The sequence below is a fragment of the Sapajus apella genome, unplaced genomic scaffold, assembly GCF_009761245.1.
Source record: "Sapajus apella isolate SASKATOON/1434 unplaced genomic scaffold, GSC_monkey_1.0 scaffold171, whole genome shotgun sequence".
NCBI classification, from domain to species: domain Eukaryota; kingdom Metazoa; phylum Chordata; class Mammalia; order Primates; family Cebidae; genus Sapajus; species Sapajus apella.
This window is the reverse complement of record NW_022437111.1, coordinates 866,814-881,637: the sequence shown is the minus strand read 5'-3', so window position 1 is coordinate 881,637 and position 14,824 is coordinate 866,814. Positions and strand designations below refer to the sequence as shown.

At 37.2% G+C, this 14,824-nt stretch overlaps 1 protein-coding gene and 1 non-coding gene across 2 annotated transcripts in view; both read left to right on the top strand.

Annotated features, from left to right (window-relative positions):
• Positions 1-14,824, top strand: part of SLC49A4 (solute carrier family 49 member 4) — a 78,992-nt gene that overhangs the window by 48,840 nt on the left and 15,328 nt on the right. The window contains exons 6-7 of the mRNA XM_032267743.1: positions 5,627-5,694; positions 9,717-9,844. Coding sequence (XP_032123634.1) covers positions 5,627-5,694; positions 9,717-9,844 — 196 coding nt within the window. The remainder of the gene's footprint in view (positions 1-5,626; positions 5,695-9,716; positions 9,845-14,824) is intronic.
• LOC116542682 lies at positions 6,722-6,885 on the top strand. Its single transcript, XR_004265318.1, has one exon. It is a non-coding gene; the product is annotated as a U1 spliceosomal RNA (small nuclear RNA).

The window sequence follows — 14,824 nt, the reverse complement described above, 5'->3', positions numbered from 1 at the left end:
TGCCCAGCTAATTTTTTCGAATTTTGTAGAAACAAATCTCTGTGTTGTGAGGCTGGTCTGGAACTCCTGAGCTCAAACAGACCTTGCACTTTGGCCTCCCAAAGTGTGGGCCATACTTGGCCATCTTTGTGTTTTAATTGGAGTATTTAGCCCATTTATATTTAATATGATTATAGACAATTTTGGGTTTAGACCTACTATCTTACTATTTATTGGTCTTTATTTTGTTCAGCCCTGTCTATTCTTTCTGTCTTCTTTCTTACCTTCTGAATTAAGTATTTTTTGTTACTTTAATTTTCCTCCCCATTAGTTTGGCAGTAATAGACTCTTTTGCTATGTAATGATTACCCTAAACAGTACAGAATGCACACTTGATTTAGCAACACATATTATAAATTAGAATTGTACTGTTTCTAGGATAATCTAAGGTTTTTGGAATTCTTTAACTTCATTTAACCCTCTCCCATCTTTTGTACTATTATTGTCATATATTTTAACTGCACAATACATTATTGTTTACACAGTTTATATTTATTGACTCATATTTATCTTCATATTCACTCATTTTTTTTCTTTATACCTTATTTATCTATTGGAAGACTATCCGTAATCATTTTTCTTCTATTTAAAGAGCACCCATTTATGTTTTTGTGTGTTTATTGTGCAGATCTGCAGGGACAAATTCTCTAGTTTGGGGTTTGCTTTTTTGTTTTACTTTTTGTTTTGCTCTAAAAAGTCTTCATTTTTTATGGCATTTGGGTTGGTTCCAGGGGTCTGTTGGGGGGAAATGGGGGAGTGACGGTGGGGGGTGGGGAGTTGGGGAGAGATGGCATGGGGAGAAATGCCAGATATAGGTGAAGGGGAGGAAGGCAGCAATTCACACTGCCATGTATGTACCTATGCAACAATCTTGCATGTTCTTCACATGTACCCCCAAACCTAAAATGTAATTAAAAAAAAAATAAATAAATTTTTTAAAAGTCATTTTGTCTTTATTTTTGAAGTTTTTTTGTTGTTGGGCATAGCATCATTGGTTAACAGTCATTTTCTTTTGGTTCTTTGAAAAAAATAATTTCCTTTTCTTCTGGCTTCCATTATCTCAATTGAGAAGTCAGCTCTCAAATTTAAAAGCTGGCTGCTTTTAAGATTTTCTGTTTATTATTGGTTTCAGCAGTTTTGCTTTGATATATAACTAGGTGGCATTCTTTCTCTAAATGTATTCTACTTGAGGTTTATAGAAGATATTAATTGTTGTCTTGTTAGCTTGATGTCTCATTCATTTCTGAAAATTTCTAGTCAGTGTCTTTTCAAAACTTGTGCTCTGTTTTCTCTAATTTCTTTTGGGTATTCTAATGATGTATACATGATACCTTTACACTGTATTCTCTGTGTCTCCTTACTATGTCTCCTTACTGTGTGTTTGGAATTTCCCATTATTTTGTCTTTCTTTTTTTCTCCCACCCACTTTTTTTGTTATGACATATCCTTTTTCCTTTCTATGCCTCAGACTGGATATTTTATCTAGCTTTTCTTTCACCTCAATATTTCAGTTTTCAACTCTGTCAGATATGCTATTAAATTGATCTATGAGTTATTTTAAGTTTTATAAAATTTGTCTTTGGTTCCTTTTATTTATTTTTTTGAGATGGAATTTTGTTCTGTTGCCCAGGTTGGAGTGCAGCAGTGTGATCTGAACTTACGTAACCTCTGCCTCCCAGATTCAAGCAATTCTCCTGCCTCAGCCCCGCCAGTAGCTGAGACTACAGGTGTGTGCTGCCACACCCAGCTCGTTTTTGTGTTAGTGAAGATGGGGTTTTGCCATGTTGGCCAGGCTGGTCTCGAACTCCTGATCTCAGGTGATCCACCTGCCTCGGCCTCCCAAAGTGCTGGGATTACAGGCATGAGCCACCATGCCTGGCCTGTCTTTGGTTCTTTTTTATAGTAGACATATTTCAGTAGAAATGCTTGATCTTATTTTTTTTTCTCTATTAAAAATAGTTATTTTAAGTTTGTATCTCATAATTCTATTATCTTGGTCCCTTGTAGGTCTATTTATATGTTTGATATTTGGTAATTAAAAAAAATCTCTATGCATTCAGTTATTTTTGACTGAGTGCTAGACATAATACATAAAAAGCTGTGGAGATAATTTAAGTATCAAGATGATGTTTTCCTTCAGAGGGTATTGTATTTTTTTCTGGCAGGATTCTAGGAATCACCTTGAACTAGTTTCAGATCTTGAGATCACTTAAAGCTGGGCTTTAGTCCCTCAGGAGGCTGTTCCATTTCTAGCTCCTCCTACTCTTAGGTAGAGGCCTTCAGAGTGCCCACTTAAAACCTGGGGTTTTTACAGGGCCACCCCACAGCAGGCCCTAAACTCATATTTTTTTCTCCTAGGTCAGTTAGGCTGTCAATAATTTCTCAGTCCTTTAGCCACCTTATCTGAAATTAGCAGACAACCCTAAAGGAAAATTGCCTCCAAATACCATGCTCATCTCTTCAGATTATCTTCCCATCCTAGATCATGGTTTAAGAATTCTGAATTATTTACTTGGCTGTCTGATGGCTTCAGATAAAATTTCCCCCAGATTTTCTAGTTCTCAACCAGAATACTAATCTAAATTACCTAGTGTATGTGTCTTAGTCTGTTTGGACTTCCACAACAAAATACTTTAGACTTCCACAACAAAATATTTTAGACTGGTTAATTTATAAATCCTAGAAATTTATTTCTTGCAGTTCTGGAGGCTAGAAAGTCCAAGATCCTGGTGCCAACTAATTTATATCTGGTGAGGGCTTAGTCTCTGCCTCCATGTGGCAAAGGGGCAAGGCAGCTACCTTCAACTTCTTATATAAGAGCACTAATCCCTTAACTACCTTCTAAAGGCCCCACCTCTTAATATGATCACATTAGGGCTTAAGTTCCAACATATGAATTTCAGGGGGACACCAACATTCAGACCATAGCAGCACCTTTGCCGTAAGAAGAAAGCCTTTAGTTTTCTGACCTGTTTTTCTGGATAGCAGGTATTCCAACTATGCTCAGTTCTGTTAAGGAAAATTGTAGCACCCATTTAAATCATACTGATTTCAGCTGGGCATGGTGGCTCACACCTGTTATCCCAGCACTTTGGGCGTGTGAGGCAGGTGGATCACTTGAGCTGAGGAATTCAAGACCAGCCTTGGCAACCTGGCGAAACCCTGTCTCCACCAAAAATACAAAAAATTAGCTGAATGCAGTAGCACACACCTGTAATCCCAGCTACTTGGGAGTCTGAGGTGGGAGGATCACTTCAGCCCAGGAGGCAGAGGCTGCAGTGAGCCAAGATCGCACCACTGCACTCCCGACTAGGTGACAGAGTAAGACCACATCGTGCACACACACAAAATGATACTGATTTGGCAGATCTTTGCTTCCTGTTGTAAACCCTAAGAAGTCCTTCCAAGTATCTTTCGCTGTACAAACACTGAGAGATATAGAGACCCTGAATCATATCAGTTATTAAATAAAGTGGAATTTAAAATTAAATGAAAGCAAATTTTTTTGATTTTTAAATTAAGTTTTGGGTGGAATTTTATTAACTAAGGGAAATGTTGTGAACAAAGGAAGCAGAAAAGCACAAAATGTTCTGAAAGTACCAGCATCAGTACAGCCAGATGTGGAGCAGTCCTTAACCTAGAGCATGACCCCACTTACCTAGAGGATAGAAGGAAATGTTTGTGGGAGCCTAGTGGGCCTTGAATTATAAATACCAAATGTGCTGCAATGAAAGGAGTAGTTCTGCAGAACACAGAATTCTTTTGCCTCAAATGCCAATAGTATGAAAAACTATAGAGATAATTTAAACTTCAGGATGTTATCTTTCTTCTGAGAGCATTCATGTTTGCTTCTAGCAGCAAACACCAGTAGAGCAAAAGACTCATATAAAGTTACATTATTGCTTAGAGTAGGCTAAGCTCCTGGGAGAAGTAGACCTCCAAAATTCTGAGACTTAAGAAAAGGTTGTCATTCACATTGCAACCTGGGACAGCATGCATAATCTGGGACAGTTGTCCACAGTTTGGGCAGCTCCTTTCCTCACATTGATTTAAGATACCTAGGCTGCTTTCACTTGTATCTTTTCTGTTTCCTAGGAACTTGTCATTATGCTTTCTCTCCCTTCCTGCCATCTGGATGTGGCAGCTGGGCAGCTGGGCAGCCACATCCAGATTACAGCTGGCAGGAAAGAAGAGAAAGCATAGAGGAGGCATATACCTTCTTCCAAGTTCTAACCTGGAGGTGGCACGCTTCACTTATGCTCACTTCCATTAATGAGAACTGACACATGATCACCCATTCCAGCTAGGAACTGGGACATGTAATTTAGCTAAGTACCCAGCTAGAAGAAGAAATCATTTGGTAGACAGCTGGCAATCCTTGTCACAAGTGTAATGAAAAGTATGACTCGAAAAACAATAAAAGGTAAAAGTTAGTTTGGACAGTGCTCAAGTGGCAGGTCAAGTTTGGACTTTGTCCTGTAACCACAGGGAAAACCAGTAACTATTTCCAAGCAGGGACACAGAATGATTGGGATAATTATTTTGGCAACAGTGAACAAAATAGATTGTGAAGACCATTTAAGAAGCTCTTTCGGGGGTCAAGAAGTAAGAAGATAATAAAATCAAGCATGATGGTGATGGGAAGGAGAAAGAAGGGACAAGATGTACCAGTATTATTAGAGACTTGAAATTTCATTCATAACAACTAGCATGTATTGAGCACTTTACATTTATTAATTTATCTAACCCTCAGAAAAACTTTATTATCCCCATTCCACTAATGCAGGAACTTAGACCTAGAGTATGAGTTGGGACAGAAGCCAAGTCATAATAAAAGTTAGACACAGGAGTGATGAGGAAACGTAGGCAGCATTTGTAGATTGCTGTGAAAAAGTGTGGCCACACAGGCAGGAAAGAGACAAGATAGATGGAGAAGCCTCATCAGTTAGTAATAATAACAACGAATGTTTATTGAGTACTTCCTGTGTGCTGGCCACTGATCTGGGTACTATATACAAATTATCTCATTTAATCCATTTTATAGGTAAACAGACATAGTTTGCCCAGAGTCACACAGTAAATGGCAGGGCTGGAAATGTTTTCTCAAGAGAGGAACAAGCTATATATGTTTGAAACCCAGCCCGACTTCTCTTTATCTATTTACTCTCTTGCTCAGCCCCACATTTCCCCCTGCCTTCCACCTCATGATACATTTTTAGTTGTTGCCCCACGTTTTAGCATCTAATTACTACCTAGCAGTTTCCTATGTTGGTTCTATTTAAACTTTTTGAGGCTGTGACTATCTTCCATCCCTTTATTTTCTTAAGAGTTCCCAGTCCAATATTAGGCATGTAGTACATACTTGGAAAGTATTTGTTTGATGATACTCATTATTTTGTTGACTTCAATATTCCAATAAAAAGTTAATCAAGGACATATTTTCTTAGATGTTTGTATTCATTAGTTACACATGAATGCTTTTGTTTTTATCCATTTAATTATTAACATTGATTATAGAGGACTTTTTTTTCATTTTATATTACAATATGATCATCTTGATTAAATGTGTCTGCTGCTTTCTTAACAGGTAGATGCTGGCTGGATTGGATTTTGGTCCATAGTTGGAGGCTGTGTTGTTGGAATAGCTATGGCAAGGTGAGAATATTTGGTTAAACTTGTGAGTGGACAGAGGTGGGGGGGCGGAAACCTAAAGACAAATAGGCTCCCCTAAATAAACATTACAATTCAGGGAAAAGTAAAACAAGCAAAGCTCAGAAAGGTTACTTGTTCAGACTATAAGAAAATTCACATGCATTATATAAAATTTACTGCTGTAGGCCGGGCTCAGTAGCTCACGCCTATAATCCTAGCACTTTGGGAGACTGAGGTAGGTGGATCCCCTGAGGTCAGGAGTTCAAGACCAGCCTAGCCAACATGGCAAAACCCTGTCTCTGCTAAAAATACAAAATTAGCTGGGCATGGTGATGAGCACCTGTAGTCCCAGCTACTCTGGAGGCTGAGGCAGGAGAATTGCATGAACCCAGGAGGCACAGGTTGCAGTGAGCCATGATCATACCACTGCTTTCCAGTCTGGGTGACAGAATGAGAATCTCTCAAAAGAAAAAAAAAAAAAAATACAATTTGCTACTACAAGAAAGTGACTCAGGAGTAGTCTCTTCCTCGAGTGTTTTTTGGAGACTGGAAATGTATTTCCAGTGTAATTAAGCTGTCTCTCTCCATGCTATTAGAGAACGACATCTACAAATGGAGCCCCAAAAAGGTAATGCAATAATTAATAGCCATGGAAACTATCATTTACAAAAGAAATCATTTGTAAAAGCATCTCTAGAACTTTCCATGAACAGACAGTGTCCTGATTAACAGATATTATTTATTTATGGTCTTTTTTGGAAGGTATCTTCCTGTGGTTATCCCTTTTTGATGAAAAATGTCTGTGAAGACTTTCAGTCTCATCACACTCTCTTTGATCATAACCTATTACAATAACACATTGTTAGAACAAGTCAGAAGAAGGAAAAAGGTCCCATTTATTCTAAAAAAAGGAAGAGAATGAAAATGTTACTCTTTTAGGCAACTTCCTATAATTCTTGGAGTTTCCATAGAGATAATATTCATTCACTTCCCAAATTGTTTTACTCTGCTTAATCAAAAACAAAATTAGATACTTACCTGGCAGGGAAGATACCATGATCACGAAGGTGGTTTTCCCAGGGCGAGCCTTATCCATTGCACTCCGGATGAGCTGACCCCTGCGATTTCCCCAAATGTGGGAAATTTGACTGCATAATTTGTGGTAGTGGGGAACTGCGTTCGTGCTTTCCCCTGGCTTAAAAAAAAAAAAAAAATTAGGCAATCAACTTTACCGTGAAGAGGAGAATCTAATTACATATTTGGGAAGATCAAATAAGATCCATATAGCACATCAATATCTAAATACTTGAACATAATTGATACAGGATAATGTTATACCTAGATCTTATGGTTTGTGTTGTGTTTCTGGGGTACTGAAAGAATAAATCGACACTGTAATTTCTAAATCACTTTATTTGAAGTTTTAAGTTAGGAAAATATAAGAAAACTAAAAGCTAAAGAAGGAGAATGGGAAAACAGCATTTGTTGGAAATCACTGATACTAAAAATATATTTGTCTTATTTTGAAAAAATCATACCTCATTTTTCTAGCTAAATCTCCAAGCCAATTATAATGAGTCATCATTGATCACATCCTATTCTGAACACCAAATTGGTCAAAGAGGGAACCATTGTGTATCAAAAATGATGTCTCACATGCACCTTTCTCATTATTTTCCTTCTATACCACTTAATTTTAACGATTGATCAATAGATAGATAGATAGGTCGATTGATCTAAAGGGAAAAGTTAGAATGATAACGTTTCTGCTTTTAATTTGTTGAAATGGAAGTTCTAAAAAATACTACCCTTACTTTGGGATCTGAAATCAATTTTAGTTATCTCCTAGCCCTAAAATCAACTTTAAAATTACTTTCATGACGCCATTTTATGGGATTCCCTAGAACACAGTTTCCTTGTAGACACGAGTGCTTTGGGTGATATTTTGTAATTATGTTCTTAAAGACCACTATTAAAGGTACTTCTTGGTTCTAATAATCCACTTCGATGGTATCAGCCTATTCGAAAGGACTGAGTCTCTAAAAATAGCAGACTACAGTTGTCGATTTATTCTTGCGTAATCAGCTTCTGTGAAACTTTCTTGCAATTCAACTCTGATTTGTACCAAAAAGCTGTTTATACCTTGTCATCGCTATCTGACAAATAAGTTTATGCAGCATATCAAAATGTAAATTGGAAAACTGGTAAGTATGAGATTAAACCAGTCTTTTTTTTTTTTTTTTTGAAAAAGAGTTTCCCTCTTGTTACCCAGGCTGGAGTGCAATGGCGCGATCTCGGCTCACCGCAACCTCCGCCTCCTGGGTTCAGGCAATTCTCCTGCCTCAACCTCCCGAGTAGCTGGGATTACAGGCACGTGCCACCATGCCCAGCTAATTTTTTGTATTTTTAGTAGAGAGGGGGTTTCACCATGTTGACCAGCATGGTCTCGATCTCTTGACCTCATGATCCACCCGCCTTGGCCTCCGAAAGTGCTGGGATTACAGGCGTGAGCCACCTTTTGTGTTTTCTTGAGGGACATTCTGTAAAGCTGTAGAAACTTTTTCACCATACGTAAGAATTTTCTGCTTGAGGACAAATTTAAGTCACTGGGCAAAAGTGCATTCATTTTTCCCACCAAAAGATGGCATCAGCTCTCATAGGAAGTCATTTTATTCTAGGCAACACAAACATGATTAACCCTATCATGTCAAATAAGGACAAAACAGAAGATAGTATTCAGAGTTTTAAGGACAGTCATATAATTACAATCAAAATTAAAATCGACTTTAGAAAATTCAAAGTGGAGAGAATATAGTAAATGTCATATTTGAGATGGGATCAGCTATTCTATAACAGGAACAATTCTGAAGGACAGAATAAACTGTGTACAGGCACAGCCAGAGGATTGTGCCTGTACAATCAACAGTTAATCCACAGGTGAGGAAAAGCAGCTGGCAAGTGGAAAATTTTTGTGGCATAACTGAATGATAAGCATCTCTACCAGATGCCCTTTAGTTTCATGAAAACTCAAACATGAAAATTTAAAATGCTATAAAAGTCCCAAACTTAGAAAAATAATATTCACTATTCCAGATGCTATGTGTTTTGTTCTCAGGAAGTTTACAGTCTGATAGGACAGGACAAAAAATAAATGCAAAAACTAGACAATTTCCAATAGAGAAAGTGGAAATGGGATGGGGAAAGACTTCTACATTGAGTACAGAGGGCCTTGTTGAACTGAGACGTGAACGACCTAAGGGGTAAACAGGAGTAAGATATGTGAAGATCCAAGTGGTACCAGCATTTCAGGCAGATGGAACAAGTACGGAAGCTACATATTGCTGTATGAGAAACAGCAGCATGGCCATCCAACTGGAGAATAGTAGGAAAAGAGAGAGCAGGGGCAGGCAGCAGGTCACATAGGATCTCAAAGGCTCTGGTGTAGGCATCTGTGTTTGTTCTGTAAGTGAGTTTGAATTTTGAGAGAGATCTTTGCAAGTTTATGCCAACAAGTTAGCCTAATTTTCAAAACTAGGATAATATATGTTCATTATAGAATGTTGGGAAGGTATAGAAAAATATAAAGAAAATGACAGTGGCACTTAAAAACTCAGAATCTGCCAGGCATGGTGGCTCATGTCTGTAATATCAGCACTTGGGAGGCTGAGGTTGGAGGATTGCCTGAGCCTGGGAAGTTGAGGCAGCAGTGAGCCATGATCACATCACTGTACTTCAGCTGGGAAATGGTGAGATCCTGTCTCAAAAAAAAAAAAAAAAAAAGTAAACACTCAGAATATGTCCTATAAGTTATAGATCCTGAACAAAGATGCCATTTTTTGTGGTTTATAAGAGAGAAAAAATTATCACAAAGTACTATCATATAAGATTTGTTACAAAAAACACAAAAACCTGTCTTTTAAAAAGATACATGGAAAATTCCTCGAGTAATTGTTAATGAAATTGTGTCATTTATTTAAATAGTATTTTTAAATCCCACTAGAATTAATAGAACATTTTTTTTTTAGGTTTGCAGATTTTATCAGAGGTATGCTGAAACTAATTCTTCTCCTCCTGTTTTCTGGAGCTACACTGTCATCCACGTGGTTCACCCTGACCTGTTTGAACAGCATCACACACCTACCTTTAACTACAGGTGAACATAGGCTATTTTTGAACTTTGAATAAATATTTTCAGTTCGCAGAAGTGTACATAACTCTTGACAGTAGGACTTCTTGCTTTCTGTAAGTAGTTGTTAAATATACAGAAAAGTTTCTCTTGTCCAGTCATCAAAGCATCATCTTATCTAAAGAGTCCAAGAAATAACTAAAAATATTTTAATTGGTATTTTTCATATGGAAAAGAAGTATAATATTTATTTAGCCTTAACACATAGGGCATGGAAATGCTTATATTTGTTTAAAATTACTATCAGAACATAATACAAAGATTTTTATATTGGTTATAGTCACTATATCACTGTTAAGCAATAATAAAAATTAAGAAAGGCAAAAAACTATGGTATACTTCAGTAAAATTCTTTGAACCAGCCCCTATAGGTTCATTTTACATTTAGTTTTATTACCTCATTAATGCAAAGCAAAACTTAACCTCATTACCTCATTAATACAAGGCAACAGGAAATACCTGTTGAAAGTATATTACAGCCAGCTTACTTAGCTTATCTAACGGACCTGAAACATTTTTAGTTGCTGTTGTTTTTGTTGTCATTATTAATATCATCCATTCAGAGTCTATATTAGTTTTCTATCACTGCTGTAAAAGTTATGCAAATTTAGCAACTTAAAACAACAGAAATTTATTATCTTACATTTCTGTAGGATAGAAGTTCAACACAAGTCTCCCTGGGCTAAAATCAAAATGTGAACAGACTTTAGGGAAGAATCTTTTTCCTTGCCCTTTCCAACTTCTAGATGTCACCCACATTCCTTGTTTATGGCTCTGTCCTCCACCTTCAGAGCCAGCAACAATGGGTCAAGCCTTTTTCACATTGCATTATCCGTTCCTTTCTTCCATGTTTGCATCTGCTTCTGAACTCTTCCCTTCTGCCTCCCTCTTTCTTCCTCCTCTTCCACTTCCACTTTTAAGGATGCTTATGATTACATTGGGCCCAACAAGATAATGGAATAGTCTCTCAATTTTAAGGCCAGCTGGTTAGCAACCTTAGTCCCATTTCAACCTTAATCCCCTTTGCCTTGTAAAGTAACATATTCACAAATTTCAGAGATTATTCTGAATGTCTTTAGGGGAGAGAGGGTGTTACTCTGCCTACCATAGGATCTTTTTAAAATTGCTATGACAGATTATCATTGGCTTATAAACCAGAGACTCTGTTATTGCTTCTTCCTTTCTTCCAGCAAAATACTAAGATGCATATTGTACATTATTTGCAAGTAATACTCAGCAAGCTTTTGCATTATGTATTTAATTATAGGATTATTTGTTATAAAGGTAGTTGTAAGATTGTAACAATAATTTATAACAAGCATTTGTATGAGTAGAAGTAAATAAGAGTCTGAAAGTGACTCCCCATGGGGACCTATTGCCCAGTGGCATGTATGTTCCATGGGAATCTTTGAGAAGGCAGGTTTTTTTGGTTTACATTATATGTAAGAAATACTGCATATCCCAGTTTGGATCTCTGTACTCTGTAATAAAAGAACCAGCAGTTTACACATCGGAGGCATCAAACCTTTCAAGGGCAGCCATTTATTTGGGATTTCTTACCACTTTTACAGTGATAATAGGACAAAGGGATAAAGTTGCCCTATACTCAAAATTACCAACCTTTGCACCAATGCCAGCCACCCTGGAGTACCTCAGTAAACTCACAGGGCAGCACAGGGTTACTCAACATCTGTCAGCTGGTTGAACCTCTAGTTCAGGGAAGTTCCCAGTTTTAGCATTAGATTGTGCTGCATTCTTTTTGATGACATCATATCTTTGCAAGGTAATTTTTTTGGCAGTTGCTGTGATAAAAAAGAAGTACCACATAAAAATTAGTGTGGGACACAAAATGAGGGTGGGGTTGTCCAATCTGATTCCAAATATTTTTAAAGTCTTGTAGTGTGCATGAGTGCACATATCTCATCAGTAAGTAATTGTGGTTCTTTATGAATGAAATAAAAATATATGTCTTTCAGCTTATGGGTAGTATTTTTTAAATGGCTACTAAATTGTTAGGGCATATAACACATGTTATTAAATAGTTTGAATCAAATGATGTGATTAATGAGATTGTTAGCTATTTCTTTGGCATTGGAACACCGTGAAAAAATTACTGAGACGCTAGGAGTGCTAAGAACGAAGGTTTGGAAAGCCCTGCTCTACACCATCCTGCCAACAATCCCTCTTCTCTATACACATTGCTTTGCCTGGAAAACCCAGTTGTCCAGAGTAGTAATTAGATACAGAGTAAAATACTGTGCACTGTTGTACACACTGGCATCCTACATTGGGTTTCAAACAATTTTGGCAAGTATTCTGAGCCAGAATTTTAAAAAATTTTTATTCTGGTATAACTTCATAATTTAGCAGTTGTACAACATTCTGGTGGAACAGTCTTAGTTTACACCTCTTATTCATGGCATTACATTCGGAGTTGTTTTTTTTTTGTGATACTGTATGTCAAGTTAGCATCTGTGAGATTTTACAGGAACATGGTCATGGGTACATATGGAACAGATTTTTTTCCTTGAATTAAGGGTAGAATTTTTATTATAAGATAGTACATTCCATTAGATTTTGTGTATTTTCTATTTAATATGATGAAATGAACCGCTTTATCTCTGGGTGGAGGATTAAGAATGAATTTAATTTTTTTAATCTCTTTTTTTTGTACAATAAGCATTTTTAAATTTTATAATCAGGGGAAAATGTATTTGAAAATTATACATCTTCTAAATCATAAAATTGATGTGATTGACCCTAGTTAAGACCATATTTTACCAGTCTGGTATTGAAAACAATTATGTTGGACAGAAAGGAAAGCAGAATTCTAAATTAAGTCAAGGCCAGTATTGAAAGATTGAGTTGATGTGGCCATCTTAACAACCACAGAATTTATAAGTTCTGTTGTTTTCAATTGCAAGTAAGTTTTTGAATGTCACTTAGATACTCCTGAAAGATACGGTTTTACCTTATAAGCACACTTGGGTAAGAACTAGATTTGTCCACATTCCGTCTCTGAATTATAGCAGGTATTTGCCAATACTGCTTAATAGTTACTTGAGTTATGTCTTACCTCCCCTACCAGTCTGAAAATCTGGAGCATGGATTTGTGCCAACTCCCACTCTGGAACCTAGCACAGGCCCTGAATGAATGAATGAATGAATGAAATATATGTTATCTCCATTTGAGCCCCAGTAAACATTGCTTGTTGCCAATGGCAGTCAGCAATTGTGGTCACTCTTATTCAGCACTAACTGTAGGAAGGCAGAAGGGCACATTTTACATGGAACAGTAGAACACTGAATAAATCTGTCACAGATACTCTTATGAGCCTTGTAAAATTCTGACCTAATTCCTTTTAAGTAAAAAAGGTTTGATGAAAGGAAACTTACTACAAAATCTAATTATAGACAAATCTATACCTTTAGGCTTGTATTTAAAGTCCATAATGGCACATTCATGTTTCCTTTTCACTGGTCATTCCTATTTTTATCAGGAAAATATCTAGTCTTTTTCTTAGCAAACTTAGAATTTCTATTATGGCTTTCTTTGTATCAGAAGAATCTATATGAACCATATTTATAAATATATGCATTAATTTAAACTGTTTAATAAATGGAAAGCTAGTTAATTTTGTTCAACCCATGTGTTATAAGTGCTACTACTGATGTCTCATTAAATCTTTCTTTTTCTTTTCTTTTTTTTGAGACAGAGTCTCACTTTATCACCCAGAATGAAGTGCAGTGGCACAATCTCAGCTCACTGCAACCTCCGTCTCCCAGGTCCAAGTGATTCTCATGTGTCAGCCTCCCAAGTAGCTGGGATTACAAGCATGAGCTCAACGCCTGGCCTCATTAAAACTTGCTGGGCTGGGTGTAGTGGCTCATGCCTGTAATCCCAGCGTTTTGGGAGGCTGAGGCAGATGGATCACAAGTTCGAGATCAAGACCATCCTTGCCAATATGGTGAAACTCCATCTCTAGTAAAAACACAGAAATTAGCTGGGCATGGTGGTGCGTGCCTATAGTCCCAGCTACTCAGGAAGCTGAGGCAGGAGAATCCTTTGAACTCAGGAGGCAGAAGGTGCAGTGAGCCGAGATTTCGCCACTATACTCCAGCCTGGTGACAGAGCGATACTCCATCTCAAAAAAAAAAAAAAAGAAAAAAAACAAACTTTCTCTTGCAATCTTTCTATAGTTCACTGGTCATGATATTATTGTTACTATCTCTACAGAAAAAAACTGGGTCATTCTAGTCTATCCCAGAGCATACTGTTTTGATACATGTACTTTCTTACGTACATCCTCTTGGAGGCTTTTCCTTAGGGAAACTCAGAATAGTTAAAATTGCATTATGTCTTTATTAATTGAAGTACTTAGAATAGGGTAAATAAATAACCTCATAACCAGATAACACGAATTTCAAAATCTTGAAGTTTATGCAATAAACAAAATTGTGAAAACACATTATTCATCTTATCTGAGAACTAGATGTCTAGCAGCCCTGTTAGCCACAACTCACCAAGTCATTTTGTACTGAACAGATGAATGCTTTGAAAATGGCATTTTGAAAAATGTTAGCACTTTGTTGAGTTTAATGAAACAGTATAATTTGACTGTTTGACAGAAGTTGCCTTGGGAGAGATTTTTATCTAATTTCATCTAAAGTCACTAGAATGCTGTGACAGTGATATCAGAAACATGCTGGGTGGAGGGGAAAGGAAGGACAACTGGCTAGACAGAAGCCCCCAGGGAGTGATAGCTGACCACAAGGTGACGTCAAGTGTTATTTAAAGAAAGGAACCATACCCAGTTGTGTTAAAAGGCATGCAACAGCTGGGTACGGTGTGGTTTATGCCTATAATCCCAGCACTTTGAGAGGCCAAGGCAGGAGGATCACTTGAGGCCAGCCTGAGCAACGTAGTGAGACCATGTCCCTACCATT